Source organism: Myxocyprinus asiaticus, chromosome 20, assembly GCF_019703515.2.
Source record: "Myxocyprinus asiaticus isolate MX2 ecotype Aquarium Trade chromosome 20, UBuf_Myxa_2, whole genome shotgun sequence".
In the NCBI taxonomy this organism is placed as follows: Eukaryota; Metazoa; Chordata; class Actinopteri; order Cypriniformes; family Catostomidae; genus Myxocyprinus; species Myxocyprinus asiaticus.
Genome location: NC_059363.1, coordinates 8,711,539 through 8,739,403, shown reverse-complemented (window position 1 = coordinate 8,739,403; position 27,865 = coordinate 8,711,539). Strand labels below are relative to the sequence as shown.

The 27,865-nt window shown below is 40.4% G+C and overlaps 1 protein-coding gene across 4 annotated transcripts in view; it reads left to right on the top strand.

The window, feature by feature from the left end:
* Window positions 1-27,865, top strand: part of LOC127411187 (disheveled-associated activator of morphogenesis 1-like) — an 89,806-nt gene that overhangs the window by 45,020 nt on the left and 16,921 nt on the right. For 3 of the 4 annotated variants that reach the window (XM_051646581.1, XM_051646583.1, XM_051646579.1), the window contains exons 2-11: window positions 3,622-3,855; window positions 14,723-14,812; window positions 18,317-18,388; window positions 18,917-19,011; window positions 25,379-25,712; window positions 25,936-26,046; window positions 26,133-26,236; window positions 26,558-26,624; window positions 26,717-26,834; window positions 27,269-27,407. In XM_051646581.1, coding sequence (XP_051502541.1) covers window positions 3,670-3,855; window positions 14,723-14,812; window positions 18,317-18,388; window positions 18,917-19,011; window positions 25,379-25,712; window positions 25,936-26,046; window positions 26,133-26,236; window positions 26,558-26,624; window positions 26,717-26,834; window positions 27,269-27,407 — 1,316 coding nt within the window. In that variant the 5' untranslated portion in view covers window positions 3,622-3,669. Of the gene's footprint in view, window positions 1-476; window positions 650-3,621; window positions 3,856-14,722; window positions 14,813-18,316; window positions 18,389-18,916; window positions 19,012-25,378; window positions 25,713-25,935; window positions 26,047-26,132; window positions 26,237-26,557; window positions 26,625-26,716; window positions 26,835-27,268; window positions 27,408-27,865 lie in introns of all 4 variants that reach the window. The other variant, XM_051646582.1, reaches the window with a different exon arrangement.

Genomic DNA, 27,865 nt, shown 5'->3' with positions numbered 1-27,865 from the left:
TCTAAGTTTCACTAACTATAGACTTTAGTCCATTATTATACTGAAGTGTGTGTTCTCTTAGGCCACAGCAAAGTGTTGCCCACTGATCTTTGGACCAGCTAGTCAGGACTGACGTATTTTCACACAATGAAATAAATCCAGCAGTGCTCAGAGGCACAGCTGTGTCTGCTAGGTTATCGCTTCTAAATACTTATAGTGTGAGAATCGAGATTCTCTTCCTTGTTGGAAAAAAAAAAAATCACACAAGGCCGCTCTAGTGTAAACATCCAGATTGTTGACAGGGTGGATTGAATCATTAATTTGGGTGCTAAAAAAAAAAGAACAGTTTCCCCTGCAATTTTGCTCTCTTTGTCTGCTTTCTCTGTTTCCTTCCTTTCCTTTTGCTCTTTCTCTCAGCTGGACGTGACTCTTAGCTTCTGTATAGTGTGAGTTCACAGACTCAAGCCTTACAATTCACTCTGTCTCTCTCTGTCCAGAAGGCCAGCATCCTGCCCCCCTGTTTTGACTGGAAAGACATGAATCACAGTTGAAAGAAAGAGGATTGTAAAAGAGAGGCTTCCTATCTGAGCTCCGTTTGATGTCCTTGCCTTCATTGAGACTGTGTGGGGAAGCACATGCAGACAAGTAGAGATTGATTCTCTTAAGATAGGTAAAGGAGCCAGGAAGGAATATTTTAAATGAAGTGTTTGGGAGGAACTACTGATTTAACTATTTCATTAGCCTCATTAACTAAACCACAAAGTAGATAGACTTAAAGGGGTGAGAAATGACATGTCAGACATGAGAAATCAAATTCCCTTTATCTTTTGACATATAAAAGGTAGGGATGTCTGAGACTAGTCAAATAAATTCTATAATAAAGAAAATCATTTTGTTCCTTTGAATTGCTTCAATAGCTTTAAATAGCAATATTATGTTAGTAACTTGTATTGTAGTTAACTACTTTTTCAAAAGAGTAACTAAACTTAAAGAGTTACCCAAAAATGTCATAATTTATTCACCCTTATGTTGTTCCAGACCAGTGTGACTTTCTTTCTTCCATGGAACACAAAAGGAGATGTTAAGCAGAGTCACCATTCACTTTCATTGCATCTTTTTTCATTCAGTGAAAGTGAATGGTGAGTGAGACATAAGCTGCGTTCAAAACCGCGTTCTGTCACAGTATGTACTGTATTTCATGAAGGACACACTTGTTTGCTGGCAAAACAGTACATTTTTTTAGGTGTGCATGCGAGTAGTATGAATAGATTTCAGACATACTTCTTCCGGGGACATGGGCATTGTCTTGTGGCCCGAATATATGATGTAAGAACAACAAACGTGAAAATTTTGCTCTGGTTTTGTTAAACAAGCACCGTTTAAGCACAAGGAACAATTATCTTGGTTTATATAGCACTTACAGTTGAGTAGAGCCGTCCGACTCGAGATTCACCCCCATTCTTTTAAATCCAGTGTTCTGAATGTAACATCGCCTCAGCTCCTGAGGGATTATGGGATCGTTAAGTGTCCAGTCGATACGCACTTCAAAATCTCGCCTGAAATAGTAGGTCATCCGGGGATTTCTCACTTACTGCTTTATGAATACTATGGATTCCAACATGCTACTCCATTGGCATACTGTTTTTGGCATAATATATAGTAAGAAAGTATGGATATTCGGATGCAGCTTAACATTCTGCCTTTTGTATATTACAGAAAAAAATAACAACATGGGAACAACATGAGGGTGTATAAATGATGATAAAATTTTATTTTTGGGTGAACTATCCCTTTAAATCTAGATTTGAATATTAGCACTAACAGCACTAACAACCTGCTCTTTAGGGTCAAGGGCACCAAGCATACTTTACACAAACACACACACATGTACTATAAACTCCAAGCTAATCCTGAAGCCATTTAAGCTTTTACGCTGGTCCTGGTTACTTTTAAAGGAAAACATCTGGTCACTTTGAGTTTCTGGACCTGACCGTAAATTCAGAGTGAAGTTTATTTTTGACTGCCGGGTTATGGTGGCCTTCTGCTGGAGCTCAGACTGGTGTACTCATTAAATCAGGAAGATTGAAAGCGTGAGAGGATGGAGATGGAGTAGGGCATGATGACTTTCTCTGTTATTCCTAATATGGAGAAAGAGAATGTGCATATGGTTTAGTCTTTTGAATGTCCAGGACTAGTTTGAGTGTGTGAGGTCTCTGGATAATGACTGATGACAGATCTTTTTTGTGGGGGGAAGGGGGGAGATGTAACCTCCACTGGTCTAGATCAACTTATTTGATGTTATGGCAAAGTAAGCAAGTAGTCGTTTAGCAGATGCTTTTTTTTTTTTTTTTATCATTTATTGGCACTTTTTGAGCTCAAGCCTACAACCTTTTAGTAACCAGCCTAAATCTTTAACCATAAGACCACCCGACCATGGAAATTGCAAAAATCAACCCACCATTAATCACATGGGAAAAGACCACACTGCTGAAATCCATGCAGCATCTCACAAGGCCTGTATTGAACTCTTTTATTAGTTTTACCCATTTTATTGCTCTTGCATTTTTTCGTTTATCCTTGTGCAGTGCTTCTCTGTTTTTCCACTTTTAAAATGTTCCCATGTTGTAATGGACACAAATCCACTTAAAAACTGAATTGTATTACACATAAAGCACATTATAAACAAGGTTTACTGTCAACATAGTTTGCTTTCTTTGTGTAAAGTGATTCACATGTAAAAGCACCTAATAGTGTTGCTTTAAAGCTCATTGCTTTTATGACTCTTATATCTGTCTGCATGATGCTCTGCATGTTGAATCCTGTCACTGTGTATCGACAGGGTTTACGAGGCTTAGGTGTTTGTGAGAGATACTTGTAATGGATTATTAGATCATACAGCTCGAGTGGAGGAGAGAGGAAATCCGTTGTGTTGAAGATTTATCCTCCTCTTTATGATCATACGAGTGGGATTAATGAGTTGTACTGCATGGAGACACAGGCAGTCAGTTTGTTTTTGTTGGTACCTTTGCATATTGTAAATAAGTACCATCAAAGTTTTGATTGTGATTCATTTCAGGGAGATTTTATTTGTGGGATACTTTGCATATCGCTACTGATTCAAAAGGTCAACTGTGATGTAACCTGAGTGTGAGTGGTGGTGACCTAGTGGGCTAAAGCACAGAACTTGTAAGCAGAATGTTGCTGGTTCAATCCCCACAGCCACCACCTTTGTGTTCTTGAGCAAGGCACTTAACTCCAGGTTGCTCCGGGGGGACTGTCCTTGTAATAAGTGCACTGTAAGTCGCTTTGGATAAAAGCATCTGCCAAATGCTTAAATGTAAATGCAAATGTAACCTGTTAATCAGTATACTGTAAAGTTTCACATTGTACTTTCAAAACATTACAAAATGTTACACTTCTTATGTGACAATGCTGGAAATGGCTCTAGGTGGATGTATGGTTTTCAGCAGTGTTGCAGAACTCATTTCCATGCTGTTCTGTTTTGCGTTGAGCATAACCCCTGCACAACCAAGCTTTATTTCAGTGAAAGGGAAACTGCACTGCCTTTTTTGTTTGTTCATGTTTTTTGAAGCCCTCACATATCAAGTCCCTTATTTTTTCTTTTTGTTTTATCTTGAACAGGGGGTCGTAGCTGAACCGAGACATAATTGATTGGCTGGGCCTTATGCCATGATGGTTCCACGCAAGCGAGGAGGGCGGGGCTTCTCCTTCCTTTGCTGCTGCTTGAAGCGGAGTGACCATCCCGAAATCACCTACCGCCTCCGTCATGACAGCAACTTCACACTGCAGACCATGGAGCCCACCCTGCCTATGCCCCCCACTGAGGAACTGGATGCCATGTTCACAGAACTGGTGGTATGTGCAGTTCCATGCACCCACGCTGTTGTTTTTGTTTGTTTCCTTTCTCTCTATTTTTATCTGTACTTTGCTTATTTTATTTCCTACACCTCATGGTAGAATGATGGAGGGATGGATGGATGGATGGGTGGATGGGTGGGTGGAGGGATTGATAGGTTGATGGATATTTCCTACACCTCTTCAAACTGGATGATGGATAGATGACTGGATTGATGGAAAGGTAGATGGATGTGCAAATGGATAGATAGATGGATGGATAGATCAATGGATGGATGGATAGATGATTGGGTAGATGGTTGGATGGATTGATTGATAATTGCCACAGCCCTTCTAACTGGATGGAGGGATGGATGAATGGATGGATGGATGGGTGGGTGGAGGGATTGATAGGTTGATGGATATTTCCTACACCTCTTCAAACTGGATGATGGATAGATGACTGGATTGATGGAAAGGTAGATGGATGTGCAAATGGATAGATAGGTTGGTAGATAGATGGATGGATAGATCAATGGATGGATGGATAGATGATTGGGTAGATGGTTGGATGGATTGATTGATAATTGCCACAGCCCTTCTAACTGGATGGATGGATGGATGAATGGATGGATAGATGAGTGGATGGATACAAGATAGATGGTTGGGTAAATTGATGGATGGATGTGTAAATGGATAGATAGATCGATGAATGGGTGGCTGGAGAGATGGTTGGGTAGATGGTTGGTTGGCTGGATGGATGGATGGATAATTGCCACAGCCCTTCTAACTGAATAGATACAGTTGAAGTCAGACATTTACATACACTTAGGTGACTTAAGTCATTAAAACCCATTTTTTAACCATTCCACAGATTTCATATGAACAAACTATGGTTTTGGCAAGTCGTTTAGGACATCTGCTTTGTGCATGGCACAAGTAATTTTTCCAACAATTGTTTACAGACAGATTGTTTCAATTTTAATTGACTAGTAATTAGCCAATTAGCTTCTGATTGGCTAATTGAAGTCAATTGGATGTGTACCTGTGGATGTATTTTAAGGCCTACCTTCAAACTCAGTGCCTCTTTGCTTGACATCATGGGAAAATCAAAAGAAATCAGCCAAGACCTCAGAAAAAAAATTGTGGACCTCCACAAGTCTGGTTCATCCTTGGGAGCAATTTCCAAACGCCTGAAGGTACCACGTTCATCCGTACAAACAATAGTATGCAAGTATAAACACCATGGGACCATGCAGCCATCTCTCAGGAAGGAGAGGCATTTAGTCTCCTAGAGATTAAAGTAGATTGGTGCGAAAAGTGCAAATCAATCCCAGGACAACAGCAAAGGACCTTGTGAAGTTGCTGGAGGAAACAGGTCTACAAGTGTCTATCCACAGTAAAACAAGTACTGTATCGACATAACTTGAAAGACTGCTCAGCAAGGAAGAAGCCAATGCTCCAAAACTGCCATAAAAAAGCCAGACTACAGTTTGCAAGTGCACATGGGAACAAAGATCTTACTTTTTGGAAAAATGTCCTCTAGTCTAATAAAACAAAATGGCCATAATGATCATCGTTATGTTTGGAGGAAAAAGGGTGAGGCTTGCAAGCCTAAGAACACCATCCCAACCGTGAAGCATGGGGGTGGCAGCATCATGTTGTGGGGGTGCTTTGCTGCAGGAGGGACTGGTGCACTTCACAAAATAGATGGCATCATTAGGAAGGAAAATGATGTGGATGTATTGAAGCAACATCTCAAGACATCAGCCAGGAAGTTAAAGCTCGGTCGCCAATGGGTTTTCCAAATGGACAGTGACCCAAAGCATACCTCCAGGTTGTGGCAAAATGGCTTAAGGACAATAAAGTCAAGGTATTGGAGTGGCCATCACAAAGCCCTGACCTCAATCCTATAGAAAATTTGTGGGCAGAACCGAAAAAGCGTGTGTGTGTGTAAGGAGGCCTACAAACCTGACGCTGCACCAGCTCTATCTGGAGGAATGGGCCAAAATTCCAGCAACTTATTGTGAGAAGCTTGTTGAAGGCTACCCAAAATGTTTGACCCAAGTTAACCAATTTAAAGGCAAATACTAACAAAGTGTATGTAAACTTCTGACCCACTGGGAATGTGATGAAATAAATAAAAGCTGAAATAAATCATTCTCTCTACTATTATTCTGACATTTCACATTCTTAAAATAAAGTAGTGATCCTAACTGACCGAAGACAGGGAATGTTTCTACGATTAAATGTCAGGAATTATGAAAAACTGAGTTTAAATGTATTTGGCTAAGGTGTATGTGAACTGACTTCAACTGTGGGTAGATAGGTAGATGGGTAAATGGAAGGATAGATGGATTGGAAGATGGATAGGTAGGTAGATTAATGGATGGATTGATGGATGGATGAGGAAATAGTTTCAGCTGAAGCAAATATGTAACTACATTAAACTTGATCTTTAAAAAATCAATGTTTAATTTCTAATTTAGCTATCATGCTGGTTCATAGACAAAAATGTGAAGAGGAATAAAACCTTAAATTATGAATAACCCAGCAGTATTTTAGATTTAATTTGTTTTGGATCAAAGAGCACTTACAGTACTCTTTCACTGTAGTCTAATTTTCTTTGGTTTGAGAGATGTTTTATGAAACTTTGAACTGGGGCTTGATAGATCTTTGGACTTGAGACATTTTTAAAGTGAAATCTGCTCTTTGCTTTTGTCAAACATTATATTGGCAGGCAAAGGAAGGATGACTCAAAGAAGCTTGTCTTTGTTTCCCATCTTGTGTTTTTACCATTGCGATTTTTGCTAAGCTGAACTATGCAGAGTTCCTCAGCATTCAAGCTGACATGGCAAGACGTGACCAGAAGGAATAGTTCACCCAAAAATAAAAAATTCTCTCATCATTTACTCACCCTTATGCCATGCCAAATGTGTATGACTTTCTTTCATCTTCTGAACTCAATTGAAGATTTTTAGAAGAATTTCTCACCTCTTTTGGTCCACACAATGCAAATGAATGGGTGCCAAAATTTGGAAGCTCAAAAAAAAAAAAAAAAAAATCACATAAATCAGCATAAATGGAGTCTTATGGATTACATGTAAATGTAATCCATAAGACTCCAGTAGTTAAATCAATGTCTTCAGAAGCGATATAATGTGTGTGGGTGAGAAACAGATCACTTTCACATTCTTCTTCTAGTGTTTATGGTGATTCACATTCTTTTTTTTTTTTTTTGGATTTTTCCCCTTTTTCACCCAATTTGGAATGCCCAATTCCCAATGCGCTTTTAAGTCCTCGTGATCGCGTAGTGATTCGCCTCAATCCGGGTGGCGGAGGATGAATCCCAGTTGCCTCCATGTCTGAGACCATCAACCCGTGCATCTTATCACGTGGCTTGTTGAGCACATTGCCACGGAGACATAGCGCGTGTGGAGGCTTCAATGCAGCATCCGCGCTCAACTCACCACGTGTCCCGCCGAGAACGAAGCACATTATAGCGACCACGAGGAGGTTACCCCATGTGACTCTACCCTCCCGAGCAACCGGGCCAATTATTTTGCTTAGGAGACCTGGCTGGAGTCACTCAGCACGCCCTGGGATTCGAACTAGCGAACTCCAGGGGTGGTAGCCAGCATATTTTACCACTGAGCTACCCAGGTCCCCTGTGATTCACATTCTTCATGCATGCATACTGCCCCCTATTGGGCAGGGAGAAGAATTTCTTGCAAAAAAGGACTTAAATATTGATCTGTTTCTCAACCACACCTTTCATATCACTTCAGAAGATATGGATTAGAACACTGGAGGCATATGGATTACTTTTATGATGCCTTTATGTGCTTTTTGGAGCCACAAAAGTTTGGCACCCGTTCACTTACATTGTATGGACCTAGAGAGCTAAAATATTCTTCTGAAAATCCTACTTTGTGTTCTGCAGAAGAAAGTCAAAGTAAATGATGACAGAATTTCCATTTTTGGGTGAACTATCACTTTAACAGCATTATTTCACAACAATCCCATAGAATTTTTCAGAAAGAAAACTTGTTCTACATCTTTTGAGTTGAGCTCTGCTTTTCTTTACCATTCTTCCATTTGTGAAGTGAATCAGTGCTTGTCTTGGACTCTGTGGAATCCAAGCATTCCCTACTAATGGTCCATTAAAGAGTCTGTTAGACAATGCATGTCTCCTCATTAGCTCTGCAGACTCCAGCGTGCAGGAGAAAGTCTGTGTGTCTCATGCCCACTAGCGCGTGACCAGCAGGCATTTGGCTCAGATGGGCTCACGGATGAGTTGCATGCGCCAGCCTCGGTCCCTGATGCAGCCACGCTGGAGGCCTGTCCCCTGCTGAATCTTTGAGTGCTTACAATGAGCCACAACTGAGATGTCAATCAGTGTCATGTTGACTTGATTTAAAAGGGTCATGTCATGAGGAGTCTAATGTTCCTTGATATTTTGATATATAAGAGGTCTTTCTACTATAAAAACATACTGTAAATTTCAGAACTCAGAACTTAATCCCCAATGAAATAAAATAATTTATTGAAACCAAGCTACAAAAACGCCACCTTCTCTACATCTGTATATTAGTGATGCCACAAAGGGAACTCGTTAAATCGTGACCGCCTCTACAGCAAAAACATCAATGCCTACTTTACATCATCTGGTTGTGTGCATCATCAGATTGCTTTGGACTGTGTATGTGCATAATGTGGAAGTGTCATTGCCGTATTTCAGTGTGGATTGCATGTTTTGTAGACTGATATCAGCATGGATTGCTTGTGAACAAGGAATTGTCATTGAAGGATGGGGCAGTTAAAAACATTATTGGACCAGATCAAAAACATAAGTAAACAGTTCTATTCATGAATATTTCAAATGTCATGACTGTTTAATAGTTTATGGTACCGACACCTTGTCTACACCAGGCACATCCGTTGATGTGACACGATACATGGCTTGAGGCTGTTTACACCGGGTACGTCGACATAAACTTTCTAAACTGTTTATTGGTGTTGTTTGCAGTAGTAACACCAGCGCAAAATAGAATGGGACACCTGTTTATTGTTGCTGTGATGCTCTGCAACTGACGCTTCCATGGTAGAGAGCATCACTGAATATAATGGACTCTATTGCTTTTGATGCGACGCGCCTCTCGCGTCCGGTGTAGACGGTGTGAGTGTTAACAGTTGTGCTTGAGGTGAACACATTAAAATATCCGGATGTTATGTGTTGGATGTGCATTATGTGTTAACCCTGAAATATAGTTTTATAATATTGTGGGGTTGTTCATTCTCTGCCTACTGAATTTCAAATATGGCTGTATTTGAGGGGCTGCACGATGTTAGCCCATCAGAACAGTGGTGTTTAGAGGAGGAGCTGAGGCCAAAACAGAGCCTTCAGACAGAGGGCTAGAAAGAGGGCGGAAAATGATAATATATTAATAAATTATGACTGATTTGGTGAAAAACAACTTCACTAACATTATCAGTGGACCTCAGGGAAGATAATAAAACTAATACATATATATATATAGATATATATATATATATATATATATATATATATATATATATATATATAGATAGATAGATATATAGATAGATAGATAGATAGATAGATAGATATATATAAAAAGAGCATTTCATGACCCCTTTAAGGAAAATGTTTCTAACAGGCTTTTGATTTTGCATTGATTAGAACAAGCAGTCTTGATGTATTTAGCAAACAGCCGATGCTGTTTGCATCGCCCCCCATCGCCCCCCCCCATACCATTTTTATTGTTCTGCCAGTTTAGTGGACACCACAGAATAGAAGCTTTTCAGGTTCTGGTTTTTCCACAGAGAGATAAAGATCAAAAAGGTAGATGGAAAGAGATCTGGTGAAGATCAGTCTTTGACCTGCCTGCCTCAGGAATAGATCTGTGATGTGTTTTCTCTGGAATCTCAGCTCAAATACACAAAAGTATTCATGAGTTGGATTATACAAACTCCCTGCATTTTTTGCCCTTTTTACCTCATTATTTCCTTATGCAGCCGGTTACAAGTGGACATGGGACCTGCTCATTGTACTTGTGCCTCACATGAAGTTAATTAACTTGTGCCTGAACATCTGGATTGAATGTGATCTCAGCATTATGGGAATGCACAGAGGTCACAGGAGTGTGCAGGCATTAATTGATGGTTTACATGACTAACTGTTTTCGGACCCACTTTATATTAGGTGGCCTAATATGTACTTAACCATTTGATACAATGTACTTATTATGTACATACATGATGTTGCATTGTAATTATATTTAAAGTACTTGCATTTAATAACATTTGTAGTTACATTGTTAACTTTACCCCTAACCCAACCCTTACCCCAAAACCTAACTCTAACCCCTAATCCTAACCCTAACCCTAACCCTACCCTTACTCCTAAACATACCCGTACCTCAACCTCAGTAACCGCAAATGTGGGAATTATGCAGAACAACATGTAGTTACACATTCAGTACATAGTCATGTATTTAATGTTAGTACATAGCAGTTAAGGCCACCTAACATAAAGTGTGACCTTGTTTTCTTTGCTGTGAGGAAACAAGGAGCCTCTCTCATGCAGAATTGTGGGAAATTAACCCCCCTTTAGGGTCAGTGATAACCAGAGGCTGATGTCACACTTTAAATCAAGTTGGTTTTGTCAGGTCTTGTGGTTCACTGAATAGGATGCTCTTATGCCATTGCATGGATGTTTATCCTTTCTTTAAATAAAGGCAAACCGAAAATTTATCAAAAATAGATATCAAAAATGTATAATTTATTTAATCAGAATTTCTCAGTTTTCTCAAGAATTACATTGGTTGCATAGATATTTTTAGATTTTGTATTTAATTACTTTGCCTTTCTTTCTTTGTCTATGTCCTTGTTTTTTGGACAAGTACCATGGCAATATCACCATGGCAGCACCATATTTTTTGGACATGTAACATGGCCATACCATGTTTTTTGGACATGTACCATAATAATGCCATGTTCTTTGGACAAGTACCATGTCAGTACCTTGTTTTGTACATTTACCATGGCCGTACCATCTTTTTCATGGTAATACCATGTTTCTGAGCCATGTACCATGGTAATACCATGTTTTTTGGCCATGTATCATGGCTATACCTTGTTGTTAGGACTTTTACCATGGTAATACAGTGTTTTTTGGCCATGTACCAAGGTAATACCATGTTATTTGGCCATGTAATAGCATTGTCATATTTTCTTGGACATGTAGCATGGCAATACCATGTTTTTCAAACATTCACCAAAGCAATACCATGTTTTTTCAATATGTACCATGGAAATACCATGTTTTTTCGATATGTACCATGGCAATACCATGTTTTCATGACATGTACCATGGTAATACCATATTTATTCACGTGTACCATGGCGATACCATGTTTTTTGGAAATGTACAATGGCAAAACCATGTTTTTTTGGACATGTACCATAGTAATACCATGTGTGTGACCATTCACCATGTTAATACCATGTGTTTAGACATGTACCACAGCCATACCATATTTTTGGCCCTTTACCATGGCCATACCATGTTTTGGGACATGTACCATGTCTTTTGGCCAGGTTACATGGCATCATTTCATGTTTTTTACATTTACCATGACCATACCATTTTTATTGGATATGTACCATAGTAATACCATGTTTCTGAGCCATATACCATAGTAATACCATGTCTTTTTGGACATGTAACATGGCCTTACCATATTTTTTGGACCTGTAAGGAATACAATGTTTTTTGGACATGTATCATGGCAACACCATATTTTTGGACATATACCATAGGAATGTGATGTTTTTTCAATATGTACCATGGCAGCATGTTTTTCTGGACGTGTACCATGACAATACCAAGTTTTTTTTTTGTTTTTTTTTACAAGTATCATTACGGTACCTTGCTGATGCACCCCCACATCATCACCGATCCTCCACCTGGTTGTCTAATGGTTAGACGGAGACCTCGAGAGGCCTTCAAGCCACAGTGTCTCACACCCACTGTGAAATTTGGTGGATGATCGGTGATGATCTGGGGGTGCTCCAGAAAGGCTGGAATCAGGCAGATTCATCTTGGTGAAGGACGCATGAATCAAGCCACTTGCAAGGTTATTTTGGAAGAAAACTTGCCTCTTTTCCAGCGGGACAATGCTCCACGCCACACAGCCAGGCCAATCAAGGTGTGGATGGAGGACCACCAGATCAAGACCCTATCATGGCCAGCCAAATCTCCAGACCTGAACCCCATTGAAAACCTCTGGAATGTGATCAAGAGGAAGATATTTGGCCACAAGCCATCAAACAAAGCCGAGCTGCTTGAATTTTTGCGCCAGGAGTGGCATAAAGTCACCCTACAGCAATGTGAAAGACTGGTCATGCCAAGATGCATGAAAGCTGTGACTGAAAATCTGGGTTATTCCACCAAATATTGATTTCTGAACTCTTCCTAAGTTAAAACATTAGTATTGTGTTGTTTACAATTGAATATGAACTTGTTTTCTTTGCATTATTCGAGGTCTGAAAACACTGCATCTTTTTTGTTTTTTTGACCAGTTGTCATTTTCTGCAAATAAATGCTCTAAATGACATTTTTATTTGGAATTTGGGAGAAATGTTGTCAGTACTTTATAGAATTAAACAAAAATATTCCTTTTACTCGAACACATACCAATAAATAGTAAATCCAGAGAAACTGATAATTTTGCAGCCAGAGCTGTATATAAAGGCCATACCATCTTTTTTTTTTAAACGTACCATGGTTTACAGTACATGTTTTCTTGAACATGTACTGTATCATCACAGTACCATGTTTTTGGACATTTATAAAGGCCAGATAATGTTTTTATTGGACATGTACCATAGCAATACCGTGTTCTAGCCATGTACCATGGTAATATCATTTTTTGGACATTTATAAAGGACATAGCATGTTTATTTATTTATTTATTTATTTTTTGGGACTTGTACCATGGCAGTACCTTGTTGTTTTGGACATGCAGCATGGCAATACAATGTTTTTGGACATTTATAAAGTCAATACCATGTTTTAATGACATGTACCATGGCAATACTATATGTTTTTTTTGGACACTCACCAAAGCAATGCCATGTTTTAAGGATATATACCATAGCAAAACCATGTTTTTATGACATGTACCATGGTAATACCATATTTTTTTACGTGTACCATGGCAAAACCATGTTTTTTGGACATTGCACCATGGCAATATCATATTTTATGGACATTTACCAAATACCATGTTTTTTGGTAGTACCATGTTTTTTTTTTTTGTGTTTTTTTTTTTACATTTGAGTACAATGTACAGTTTACACAAATAGTATAATCATTCTGTTTCATGGTATCACCTTCTAATTCCATCAGTGTACCATAAGGTCCTTTCCCACCTACAGTCCTGGTACTTTTCCCTTAGTAACTTTTCTAGATGAAAACACTTATGAGGAACGGAACATCCGAGGAGACTTTTCCCCTGTTGCATTCACATTCATAAAGTGCCATCGTAGTGATGTCATCTAGTATCGACCATTTTTATTCTGACATTATTTGCACATGCGTTTCAATAGCAACAACACAGATGGAGGAAGCCAGTATAGGAGCTACACTATTGTTCATTTAGGGCTGTTTTACATGAACTTTGGTTGCATCGGAAAACATAGGCAGCTGCCTTATCAGTTAATGGTTTAAACAATAGTGTTTTTGGATGAATGGAACTCTCTGAACAGTTTAAAAAGCACCTTATTTCATCCTACCTTCATCCATCCTTATACAGCCTCCGAAGGCAGCACTTTTCAGTTTTCAGACGCAGCCTGTGTCTTCAGGTTACAGTTTAAATAGGGCATGTGAGCCGTGCGTGCAGTGTTCTGTGCTACAGCCGGAGAGATGAGACGAAGCGGCGAAAAGCGCTATTTAACCACGCTGCACACGCTGTACTCAGTGGACAACATGTTGAAAATGTGATATAAACCTATTTATCAACAATATCTTTTACAATAAAGGCTTTTATGACTCAACATAAATTACTGTACCAAAATGCTCACTCATTGACTTAAAGACGTCTTGATGCAAGTTAACCACCTAGTAACAGGCACGCAATACTTCCCTCATGTAAAATAGATTTAATGATGGTTTAGTGTATAATACATTTCAATTACCCAATCTCGATAAACATCTGATTATTTACGTATATCCTTCATCACAGGAAAAAGTCGATGTAGTAATCCAGAATTCACTTTATTTTCTGTACAGTCACATAGTACAGATGCGATTAAAACTCAAATCGTGTCTCCCCATGAAGTCACACACACACACACACACACACACACGTGAAACAGGTGAATTTTCTTTGGATACTTTGTGCTAGTTTGTTTACTAAGGTGGCTATGGAGCTCCTCTCATTTCTCAATGCAGGTTTTTGTCTAATCACAGGCTGCAGAACCTCCCACAGTTCCTATACGCCCCAAAAGTATCTACCCTGGAATAGGAGCTAAAAATGTCTCCTAAAACGGCTTTGAGGAACTATAGTTCCTTAGGTGCGAAAGTGACGAAAAGCACTAGTCCTGGGGAAAAGTACCTAAAACGGGCTTTAGTACCACCAGTGTGAAAGGCCCTATAGTAACAGAGTGCATTTCTGTGAGGGTACCAGATGAGCTTGTGAACAAAATTTGAACTTTAAAAAATAGCTCAACTTTCTCAATATTTCTACTGGTATAGAGAGGTTTTCATAAGCCTGATCTTAAAACTAAAAGAGGTTAAAACTGTAGAAAATAAAGATATGCAATATCTTAAAACCTCTCTCCATGTCCCCTTCTCCTACAGGATGAGCTGGATCTCACAGAAAAACACAGAGAAGCCATGTTTGCCCTTCCCGCAGAGAAAAAATGGCAAATCTACTGTAGCAAGAAGAAGGTAAGGCCTCCTTGAAGCAGTGGACTGTATAATGTCAAATCTACTGATGGAAGTTTACTTTGTTACAAACAGAATATAAATCAATACAATCAAACACCAGCATGTAAAAGTATGTTGCCTGTGTTTAAAAAAAAAAAACAACAAAAAAAAACATAGGAGTTTAACCTTGCATTGCTGTTTCCTGAAACAACTCAGTTTCCTGCATAAATGTTTCATCTGCCCTTACCACTTGAAGCTGAGCAGCTGAATGTAAGAATGCATCTCAGTTTTACTGTACATCCAAAAAAGGCCATAATGTATACAGCGAAGTCTAACCCAACCTGCTCTAGCACAGACTTACTGTTGAGTGCAAGAGTTTATTTTCACAGTACGTGTGATTTGGCTCAGAGGAGTGAGAGGTAACAGAAACCAGGCTGCCCTGTCACACTTTGTAAACCCTCATTTATAGGAGCCATTTATGCCAGTGGAACTGAAGAGCAAAGCGCGCAGCAGTGGTCTGGGGTTTCTCTAAGACTGCTGGAGTGCATGACCAAGTTACCTGGTCATGACCCACCAGGGAACCTTCCCTCAGCTGCTGGCTTATTGGCCTCCAAAACATTTAAAAAAGAATACTGTCAATCATTACGATGTCAGGGATGAGGTCCCTTCACATTCAGATATTAATACAAACATTTATGTTTGGATTTTTGCATTGATCAAAGCATTTTTTAAACCTCTGAGAGCTTATACATTGGTAGTTAGAGGGAATAAAAGATTTATGGTGTTTTCAGTTGGTGGTTTTCATTGCTTATTTATACAACAGATAGTTCTGACTGCAAATGTTGACTGGATGAACCATGTTTGAAGCTGTTGTAAAATGTAGATAAAAAGATTTTATAGTATCTTGTAAAGCAACCCATTTTAGGAACTCTTTCTCTTTGGAAAATGTGCACTGTCGAAATGTTAACAGGACCAGACACGTGTATTAAAGGAATGTTCCGAGTTCAAAACAAGTTAAGCTCAATCGACAGCATTTGTGGCAATGATTACCATTTAAAAAACAGCCAAAATTGTGGTTACAATGAGGCACTTACAGTGGAAGTAATTGGGGCCAGTCCAGAACATTAAAATACTCCCTGTTTAAAAAGTATAGCCACATGACGTAAACGTTATATGTGTTTACGTGATAATAGTTTTATAAAATCGCTTACTAACCTTATCTGTGTAAAGTTATATCCAGTATTACAACTTTGTTGTCATGAAGACGTAACTCAGGCAAACCCTGTAATCCCGGTAAGGGATTTTATCACTCAAAAATTATGTAGTATGGAGATGTCATCACATTCTACACAAGTCATGTTTAAATGGATATTGTTTATGTCTTGTGACTATACTTTTGAAACGTTATGTATTTTAACATTTATGGACTGGCCCCATTCACTTCCATTGTAAGTGCCTTACTGTAACTGCAGTTTCTGCCTTTTTTTAAATAAAAGGGGGATGAGTCGAAATAGGGTAGGCTTTGATTTAATTTTGACTTATATTTCACCTACACCATCATAAAAGCACAGTAAAGTCTATACTTTGTTTGAAGTTGGTTAAACAGCTTCCTCAGTTACAGATTTACAGTACCATCATTTATATTGATAGCATCTTCACAAAATCCTTAACTGTCAAATACAGTTAATGCTCTGACATTAAAGTGAAAAGTTTGTAAACTTTGGTAAACTTTGCAGAAATGCCTGAACCAAACCCTTTTTAAAGTATGCACTGTTATTCCAGCTCAATAAAACACCACATGCATTGTGTCAGCCAACTACACTTGCAAGGACTCGATCAAATCTCTCCTCAGTGGATTTTGGGGATTTCAGCAACATATGGAACCAACACCGTGCAATATAATGAGGGCAAAAACTGCTATCAAGACTTAAGAGGTCAAACTGCCTGTGAATGTCTGGAATTAAGTATTTGAGTTCATAATAACTAATAATGAGAACTTTCTCACCCTTCTTTTTGGTTTCAAGCTACACTTTTTATATCCCTTAGCCCTTCTAGCCCAAAATAGTTTGTTAAATTGCATAAATGCAGAATATGGTTATAAAACAATGAGTGTACTTGTTAAAGAGATTCCTGGAAGCTTATCGTGAAAGTCGGCTCATGTGGTGTACGTACTGTAACCGTTACACTGAAACCCCCAAAACAACCCCAATTCCCAATTCCCAATTTACCCTGGCCAACGCAATCAATCTTGGAACGAGGGAGTAGCTGTGTATAATAGACACTTGTGCATAGCACTAAACGCTGTGGTATTGTTTCTCAACCCCAGACTTTGCATTAAAAGCTTTTAAAGAATCAGTTACTCTGGGAAAATGCATGTTTTGGACTGAATTGTAGCCTTTAACCTTCTGCCAGAGCTTTTTAACTGAACTTTGGGAGTGGAATAATCCCAAAACTTGAGTTTTGAGATGCTTGTTACCTGGAAGTTGAGTCAAGTAAGATGTCATGTGTAGACACACACACACACACACACACACACACACACACACAAACACACACAAATGTATCAGTTCACAGGCACTTTTGGGTTGTTGGAAGTGATTTTGTCCATATTATAACACTCAGAGCAGTTGTCTTTTAACACATTGTGGCTGTGAAGTACATGAGAATGTGAATTGGCAGTACAAGGAGATCTGTGTTGGTGTGAAGGACAGCACATTGACTTTTTGTGTCTTTGTGTGTCTGATGATTGTTTAGTCAATATGAAATCAAAGTTGACACTGTTGACTTTCTTAACATGTTTCTGGTCTTATTATTCATTACTGCATGTTTTTACAAAGAAAAATGTTGGTCATTTTAATCTTTCATCACAACATATATAGAGAGACAGGTAATCGATTTGACAGATATTTTTTATACCGATACTCACACTTTTCTGCTCAACTGGCTATCGGCTATCATCATCTACAAATATACTGTATATTAATCTCCCAATAAATGGCCACTCATATTGTGGGTTTCTAAAAATTGCACCTGACGATCTAATTAAATAAATAGGTTCCAGTGTGGCACTTATAGTGGAAGGGAATGCCGGACAGTTTTTGGAGGGTTTAAAGGCAGAAATTTGAAGCTTATAATTTTATAAAAGCACTTACTGTACATTAATTCTTCTGTTAAAGCTTGTAATATTTGAGCTTTAAAGTTATTTAAATTGTAATTTTTACAGTTCACTTCCAAGTGCCTCATTGGAACCCAGATTTTTGCTTTTTTTAAAGAAAAGGAGGGGCAAGTCAAAATAAATTTTTGTGGTAATCAATATTATGCCACAAATGCTGTTGATTGAGCTTGACTTGTATTGAACCCGGAATATTCCTTTAAAAAAAATGTTTTTTTGTGACTGCAAATGTGTGTTTCTACAGTATGTAAATATAAGTGTGTGCTTACATGGTTTTCTCTTCAGATATTTGTATCATCATTATTGTTTAACAAGAATCTCAGTATTCAAGCTAATCTTCAGTTTTTCCATAGGAACAAGAAGAGAATAAGGGGGCGACCAGCTGGCCTGAATTCTACATTGATCAGATCAATTCAATGGCTGCCGTAAGTATGATACATGTAATGCCAAGCTAGCTAACACTAAATACACTTCCCTGACCACACTAACTTATGTGTTTGGCCTGAAGATATCCAAAAAGTCTTAGTCAGGAGGGAGTCATAAAATGGCAGATGTTGCCCTTGGGGACGGTGTTTGGTGGCTGGGTGTATCCTGAGTAGATTTAATGTTCATAAACAACAAAAATGTTCATAGGGGAAAGAGAGCATACATTCATCAGAATGTAATCGGTGAAGCTATAAATTCTTCCACATATAGTATAGTGTTCTTTTAGTGTGTGCTTCTGTTTAAAACACTGGGATGGAGTCCCAGCAGTTCGTTTATGTTCGCTTCTTGAGAAGCGCTTGAAGGTTTTTGTGACCACAAGTATAGTGTTTGGTTTTTCAGCCACACTGCTGAGGTGTAACATTAGACCAAGTCCTTTCCAGTATGAATGATTGTGTGTTATTATGTTGCTCTTTAGTTTGATGAGAGTCCCCCTTTTTAATGCCTGTAATATTAAATATCACCTTCAGAGGAAGACCCTGCTGGCCCTGGAGAAGGAGGATGAGGAGGAGAGGAATAAGACCATAGAGAGCCTGAAAACTGCTCTCCGCACACAGCCAATGAGGTACTGCATAGAACAGACTCGCATGAGCATATGGGTCATTTCATGACAGTGTAATTATTCTTAATTACTCAGTTAGAGTTATTACTGCAGTTGAGCAGTTTAGCTTACAGGAATGAGTCTCTGCATCATAATAATGGGTGAAATATTTTGGTCATTGTGGCGGCGGGGGCGTGGTCGAGCATTCGTCCGGAGAGAGAGAGAAAGCGGTAAGGGTGCATACACCTGAGTGCTATAATGTCTAACACCTGTTTCTGATTGCAGTAAGCACTGGGGAGAGCGATATAAGGAAGAACCATGCCAGCGACAGAGAGAGTTACCACATACAGCATAGACTGTGAAGCTGTGTATGCTGAAAAGCGTGATTATTGAATGCTGAAAAGCTATTTTGAGTTTGTCTAATTAAAGGCCTACTTTCTGAGTTAAAGTCCCAAGTTTCACATTTCCTCCTTTCCCACCCAACAAACCCCTTCACACTAGTGCCGAAACCCAGGACAAATTGGAGGAAATACGCTGGCATGGAGTCCTAGCAGTTGGCGGAAGTCATCAAGTCCCTTGCCAGTATGCATCATGCACAACATCAGGCCCTGCTTGAGCGATGCCAGGACCAGGATCGCTGATTCCAGGAGGTGCTCCAAGCTCAAGCAGTCGAGCATGTGATCCAGAGCTTACTGCACCAGGAAAAGCCCCAGCCACGACCCCGGACCCAGAAGCCCCCATGCCTCCGATCGCCCTCATAAGGATGGGGGCAGAGGATGATCCTGAGGCCTTCTTGGACTTGTTTGAGAGGACGGCCGAGATCTGGGGCTGGCCGCGTGCTCAGTGGGCAGCTAGACTCATCCCACTGTTGTTCGGGGAACCTCAGCTCGCGGCGCAACAACTACCAGTGGCGAGTCTCCTGGTGTATGACTATCTGAGGAAGACCATCCTGCAGCAGATCGGTTGCAGCCCTGAACAATACCGACAACTTTTCCGGTCGATGAAGATTGACTGGTGCGGCCGCCCGTTTGCCTTCACTCAACAGCTCCGGGATGCCTGCTGGAAGTGGCTGCTGGCTGAGGACCGTGACACAGAGGGAGTCATCGATCTTGTGGTACTTGAACAGCTTATCTGTCGTCTACTGAAAGGAATGGCGGAGTGGGTCCAGCGTCGCTGGAGGAGGCCGTCCAACTGGTGGAGGACCATATGTCAGCGTATCAAAGGACGGAAGAGCCCTCCCAATCTCTCTCCCCTCCCACTGTGTGTTCCCTCTCTCTCTCCTCTCACTCTGTCCCTTTACTGCAACCTATCCTGTTTCCCCAAAGGCGTGGATTTGTGCCGCCTAAGCCAGCTCCCTGTTCGTGGGGGTTTGCCCTGCCGCCGGTGGCCCCAGTATCTTTTCGCTCTTCCCCCTCAGGCGGTTGAACCCGCTGACACAGGTGCGGGCGTCACGCCTGGGCCAGCCTGCTGGAGTTGCGGGGATCCAGGGCATTTCTGGGACCAATGCCCAGTGATGGAGCTGGGAACTGTGGTCCGGGTCCCCGACACTCCACGGGCTGCCCCCATTCGAGCCGGGGCATACAGAATACCATGAGTGTCAAGGAGAGTACATATCCTTGGTGGATACAGGCTGCAATCAGACCACTATACACCAGTGTTTAGTGCAAGATGAGGCTTTGGGCACAGGTAGAAGGGTGAGGTGTGTGCATGGGGATATTCTCGATTATCCTGTAGTGACACTCATTATTAAATTTCAGGGACAAACGCATAGAGTTAGGCTGTGGTTAGTTCCGCCTCACCCATCCACTAATTTTGGGAACTAATTGGCCAGAAAGTTGTTAGATGTGAAATGTGCAATGCTTTGGCAGGGGAGGCAGAGCCTTCATCAGCTCCACATCAGGATGACGTCCTTAGAGGATTTCCCAAAGGGGTTTCCCTCTGGAGCAGTCAAGAGACAAAACCCTTGGGCATGCCCTCGACCAAGTGAAAGTTATTGATGGTCAACAGCTCCAGGCAAACATTGCACTTCCATATCTGTATTTCGCTATTATAAAAGAGAGGTTGTATCGAGTGATGCAGGACGCTCAGACAAAAGAGGATACAACCCAGTTGTTAATACTGTGGAGCCGTCGGGAAATGTTATTCCTGACAGCTCATTATAATCCGATGGTGGATCACTTAGGGCAGGAGAAGACACTGAACTGACTAATGGCCCATTTATATTGGCCGGGCATTCGTGGATCGTGAATGTCAGCTGGTGAATCTGCCGGCCACACCAAGAGTACCATTACGCCCCCTTCCGTTAATTGAGGTCCCCTTTGAAAGAATTGCCATGGACCTCGTCGGGCCATTAGAGTGGACAGCACGCGGACATCGCTTTGTGTTGGTTCTGGTGAACTATGCTACGCGATATCCGGAAGCAGTGCCTCTGCACAAAATGTAGTGTTGCAGAAGCACTCTTCAGAATAATCTCCCGAGTGGTGATTTCGAAAGAAATCCTCACTGTTCAAGGCACTATATTTATGTCACGAACACTATGTGAACTGTACAAATTGTTAGATATTAAATTGATTTGCACCAGTGTTTACCACACACAAACAGATGGGCAGGCCCCCATTTTTCCCCCCTGAAAAATGGGGGCCTGCCCATCTGTATTTTACCACTGAGCTACCCAGGCCCCCATTTTTCCCCCCTGAAAAATGGGGGCCTGGGTAGCTCAGTGGTAAAATACGCTGGCTACCACCCCTGGAGTTCGCTAGCTCGCTAGTTCGAATCCCAGGGTGTGCTGAGTGACTCCAGCCAGGTCTCCTAAGCAACCAAATTGGCCCGGTTGCTAGGGAGGGTAGAGTCACATGGGGTAACCTCCTCGTGGTCGCTATAATGTGGTTCGTTCTCGGTGGGGCGCGTGGTGAGTTGAGCGTGGTTGCCGCGGTGGATGGCGTGAAGCCTCCACACGTGCTATGTCTCCGTGGCAATGTGCTCAACAAGCTACATAAGATGCGCGGGTTGACGGTCTCAGACGCGGCCCGGACTGAGGCAAATCACTACGCGACCACGAGGACTTAAAAGCACATTGGGAATTGGGCATTCCAAATTGGGAGAAAAAGGGAAAAAAAAAAAAAAAAAACAACAAAAAAAACCCCCTGAAAAATATGATTTGTAAGTTTGTACACGAGGATGCTAGAAATTGGGATAAATGGCTTGAACCCCTATTGTTTGCAGTTCGAGAGGTCCCACAAGCCTCCGCAGGGTTTTCCCCATTCGTGCTGCTGTATGGGCGGCGGCTGCGCAGCGTGCTTGACATCATACGGGAAATCTGGGAGGAGGGACCTTCAAACAGCAAAAATGAAATTCAGTACATTCTTGATCTTAGAGCAAAACTCCACACTTTGGGTCAACATAGGAGAATTTGCTCCAAGCTCAAGAACAACAAAGCTGACTGTATGACAGGGGCACTTGACTATGGGAATTTGCACAGGGAGACAAAGTGCTCGTAATACTCCCGACATCCAAATTACTCGCCAAGTGGCAAGGGCCATTTGAGGTCACACGACGAGTGGGAGATCTCGATTATGAGGTAAAACGAATAGATAGAGGTGACGCACATCAAATATACCATCTCCTTCCTGAAATTATGGAATGAGGCGGTCCCAGTGATGTTGGCAACAGTAGTTCCAGAGAGGGCGGAGCTCGGGCCGGAGGTGAACGTAAAAGCCAATCATGTCACTCGTGGAGACCACATCTCACCGTCTCAAGTCACAGAGGTTGCCAAGTTGCAGAAAGAATTTGCAGGCATGTTCTCCCCTCTGCCTGGTCATACAAACCTCATTCAGCACCACATCGAGACGGCGACTGTGGTAGTGGTATGTAGCCGTCCCTACCGTCTGCCCTAGCACAGAAAAAAAATTGTTTGGGAAGAATTAGATGGAATGCTCGATATGGGAGTAAAAGAAGAATCCCACAGTGATTGGTCCAGCCCGGTTGTTCTAGTTCCTTAGAGCAACGAGTCTGTACGGTTCTGTGTGGACTATAGGAAAATCAATGGCATGTCTAAATTTGACGCATACCCAATGCCTCGTATTGATGAGTTGCTCGATCGTTTTGGCACAGCTCGCTTTTACTCGACACTGGGTTATTGGCAGATCCCCTTAACACCAATGTCCCATGAAAAAAACGGCCTTCTCCACACCGTTTGGCTTACACCAATTTGTGACACTTCTGTTTGGTTTGTTCAGGGTCCTGGCTACGTTTCAGTGCCTTATGGACTGAGTCCTAAGACCACAAGCTGTGTATGCCGCTGCCTATTTGGATGATATCATTATATACATTAATGATTGGCAGCGGCATATGCAGCATCTGAGGGTGGTTCTGAGGTCGCTGCGATGGGCGGGACTCACGGCAAACCCCAAAATGTGCGCAGCTGGACGGGTGGAGGTACGGTATCTGGGGCTCAATTTGGGTCACAGGTTTTTTTTTTAGTTTGTCTAATTAAAGACCTACCTTTTGAGTCTGTCCCAAGTTTCCTGTTTCCTACTTTCCCACCCAACGAACCCCTTCACAATCATATTTCACACTGAATATCCAAAGTAAAAAATATGAAATTATATTTTCATAAAGACAGTGAAGCCTATTTTAGTACCATAAATATGTTTTTGTATTGTGAATTTTTTTAAATCTGATTCTCATTACTGTAATACAATAATGAAAATCATCCTGGACACAAAGGTTTAAAAAAAAAGAAAAAAGAAAAAAAAAAGTCAAATCTGCATACATTTAATCCAGAACAACAAATCCAGGTACACCATGATGTGTACTTTACAAATATACTTTATGATTTTAAGGAATGTTCCAATTTCGGTACTAAGCTTAAGCTAAGTTCAATCGACAGCAATTGTAGCATTATGATGAATACCACAGAAAATATATTTGACTCGTCCCTTGTTTATAAAAAAATACAAAATAAAACAAAATGCGGTTACACTAAGGCACTTACAGTAGAAGTGAATGGGGCCAGTCCATTCACATTTAAATACACTGTTTCAAAAATATAGCGACAAGACGTGAACATTATGTGTGTCGACATGATTTTAGTCTGAATAAATCTGTTATTTGTGATTTTAGTGTGATAAAATTGCTTACAGGGTTTACATTGTTGCGGTATAATGGCAACAAAGTTGTAATATATTGGATATAACTTTACACAGAAGGTTAGCAAGCAATTCCATCCATCCATCCATCCATCCAAATGCAATTATAAATGAATTATAACAAAAAACCTTAATGTGCATAATGACCAGGACATCTCTTGACAGTTTACCTGAAGTTCACCCTAATATACAATCACTTATCATATAGAACCCATACAGACCCCTGCTGCAGCTTGGAATGGTCATATGTGTCAGTGCCTGAAGCATTGCCTAATGAGGGTGATTAGATCAGCATCACCACTCAAACCTTTAACCCTTTAGGGGTCAAGGCAATTGACTTGTGACATACTCTTCCCATTTTGCCCCTTCTGTTGATTATTTTAAATGAAGCTTGACGCTGAAAAAAAAAAAAAGTAATTATTTGACTTCTTTTGTGCTCTTTGAATTAAACTGGTTTGGTTCATTCCAAACACGCATGCATATAAGGCACACTGTGAATAATGCTGCATAAAAGATTAGGAATTTGTATTCACCATCCCGTAACAAATGTTTGCAGTGCCAGAAACATCATTTTGCTTGGCCCTCTGTCATTGTGGTAAAGGCCCCCATAATTTTTCATGCAACCAGTCAGCTCTGAAGCTACAATAGAAATTATGCTTAGAAATTGTGAAATTTGAAGAGTAAATTGTCCATGGCTATCTTCCAAAACTTAGTGAGCTGCCAATGTAGGCAGTATTTCAAGGCATCCTAGGTGCGTACCTAACAAAAAAGCTGTTCCAAAAGGTAGGAAGAGAGAGAAAAGAGACCTTTTGGCCAAATTCTTGTGCAGATTAGCGTTCATTGTTTACTGAGAAGGCAACCCATGAAAACATAGCAAACATACATAAAAGTTGTGTACAAGTTGAGAAATATCAGTTATGAAAATACTTAATTATTGATAAAAATAACTTTTCTAATTGAAAAATCGTCCATTTTAAACAATATTTTTGTTTGCTTTGTAGTTTTATGCTCATTAGAGGATCACATTGTTATCTTAGCAACATGCTAATGGGAATCAATTTTGAGTCGAGTCTTTGGTGCGCTTCCCGAGGAGCGCATTTGTTTGACAAATAGAGTCACTGCTTATGTAGAACGTTCGAAATAAGTCACCCATGTGGTCATATCCAGTTCAATTCAGATGTTGCCTTTAGAGGCATGAGTTGAACATGAGTAGACTCTGGCCTCACCTCTGCTGTCCTCCTTAGGTTTGTGACGCGCTTCATAGACCTCGATGGCCTGACATGCATCCTGAACTTCCTTAAAACGATGGACCACGAGACCACAGAGTCTCAGATCCACACCTCACTGATTGGCTGCATTAAAGCGCTGATGAACAACTCTCAGGGACGTGCCCATGTGCTTGCCCACACCGAAAGCATCAACATCATTGCCCAGAGTCTGGCCACTGAGAACATCAAGACCAAAGTAGCGGTTCTTGAGATCATGGGTGCCGTGTGCTTAGTACCTGGAGGACACAAGAAGATTCTGGAAGCCATGTTGCACTATCAGAAGTTCGCCTCCGAGCGAACGCGTTTTCAGGTGCGCACCAATAATACATTTTGGTTCAATCACTTGGTTAGGACATGGTGTTTGAGCTAGATATGGACAGCTGTTTGGTATGAGACATGGTAGTTAACCTTGTAACCACTTTTCTTTTGAAAACATTAAGTCATATAGACTTATAAATGAAACATTAAGAGGACTTTCTCCTTTTTCACTCATTTTTTTCCTCTTTGTCTCCATGTCTTCTCGATTTTCACAGACCCTTCTAAATGACTTGGACAGGAGTATGGGCCGCTACAGAGATGAGGTAAACCTCAAGACGGCAATTATGTCCTTCATCAATGCTGTCCTAAGTCAGGGAGCTGGGGAGGTAAGGGCTGGGTTCTCCACATCTGCATTTCATTACATTCAAATCATCCCAGGCTTTCTTTGTAACTTCCAACATTTCATTTACAGACCAGTTTGGAGTTCCGAATTCATTTGCGGTATGAATTTCTGATGCTGGGCATCCAACCAGTGATTGATAAATTGCGGTCCCATGAAAATGCCACATTAGATCGGTATGTACATTTGAGACTTGCTGTCCTTTAAGAATTAAATTCTGTCATCATTCACTCACCCTTATGTTTTTCCAAACCCTTATGAACACACAAGTTGATGTTTGTCAGAATGTTAGCTTCAGTCACCATTCACTTTCATTGTATCCTTTTTTCTAAGGTTGTCTTTCTGCCTAACATCATCTTTTGTGTTCAAATGGGTATGGAACAACATGAAGTTTAGTAAATGATGACATAATTTTCATTTTTTGGTAAATTAACCCTTTATGTACTTGGGTGAGCTCTGCAGAGCATAACATGCAATCGTCTTTTGTTGCATTTCAGGCATTTGGACTTCTTTGATATGCTACGAAATGAAGATGAATTATCTCTCGCAAAACGATTTGAAAATGTAAGCTTGCCTTCTTAATGTACTCTTTTTGTTTGTAAATGCATGCTCTTTCTTTCTAATGTAATTTCACATTGGCTTTTTGTTATCTCCAGGTTCATATAGACACTAAAAGTGCCACTCAGGTGTTTGATCTTATCCGGAAGCGAATCAACCATACAGATGCCTTTCCACACTTTATGTCTGTATTACAACACTGTCTTCATATGCCTTGTGAGTGTTGCCACTGGCTGAGCACCATTATCATAATCTCCATAACCATGTGAATGAATAAACATCATAGAATTATTTATGTGTTTATGAATCTAGTTTTCTAGATAACCTATTAGAGATAGACCGATATATCGGTGTTACCGATTAAATGATGCCGATAGTTGCTGTTATAGGCAAAATCTATGCAGATAGCTGCCAATAGTTTTAATCAATAGTTTTATTCATTTTGGACTCTTGTAGCCTCGATGTATGTGCCCGTCATTTTAACATTCGATAAATTCTATAAATACAATTTAAAAACTAAAAACTATTCAAAACTTTTCCACCACCTTATTTATCAGTATCAGCAAAATCCACTGTTGGTCGACCTATAGAAATAGTTGCTATGTATTGTGTTTGGATTTGTTCACCATCATATCTGCACTATACCTCAGATAAAAGAAGTGGGAACACAGTACATTACTGGCTCCTCCTCGACAGAATTGTCCAGCAGATCGTCTTGCAGAATGACAAGGGTCACGACCCGGATGTGGCCCCTCTGGAGAACTTCAATGTGAAGAACGTGGTGCGAATGTGAGTAATAATTAGATGGGTTCAGGATGGTCCAAGAATATAGAGTTTACCACATGTGTCTTTAAGGTTTAACAATACTGTACCCTGTGCCCTTATTTCTCTCTGAATTATTATCCTGAGCCTTTAATAATCTATAAAACCGATTGTCATATGGCAAATTCTGAGATTTGAATCATTTGGTTCAGAAGCATATAATCCCAAATCCATAATCCAGACTCAAAAAGTCATTTTGAAGCAAGTAACCCATCCCACTGTATATAATCTCCTTGCATTTTAGGAAAGCACCAGACTGTACATTTTGGTGTCTTATGGATAAAAAACTTTAATAGAGTTCTCCAGGCTGTGATTTCAACATGATTTTATCATATAGCTAGATGTACAGACTGGGATGTATCTTTCTTTTGGTGGTACAAGAGTTCAAATAAACATGTCTTTTTGTAATCATTCAGCATGGGATT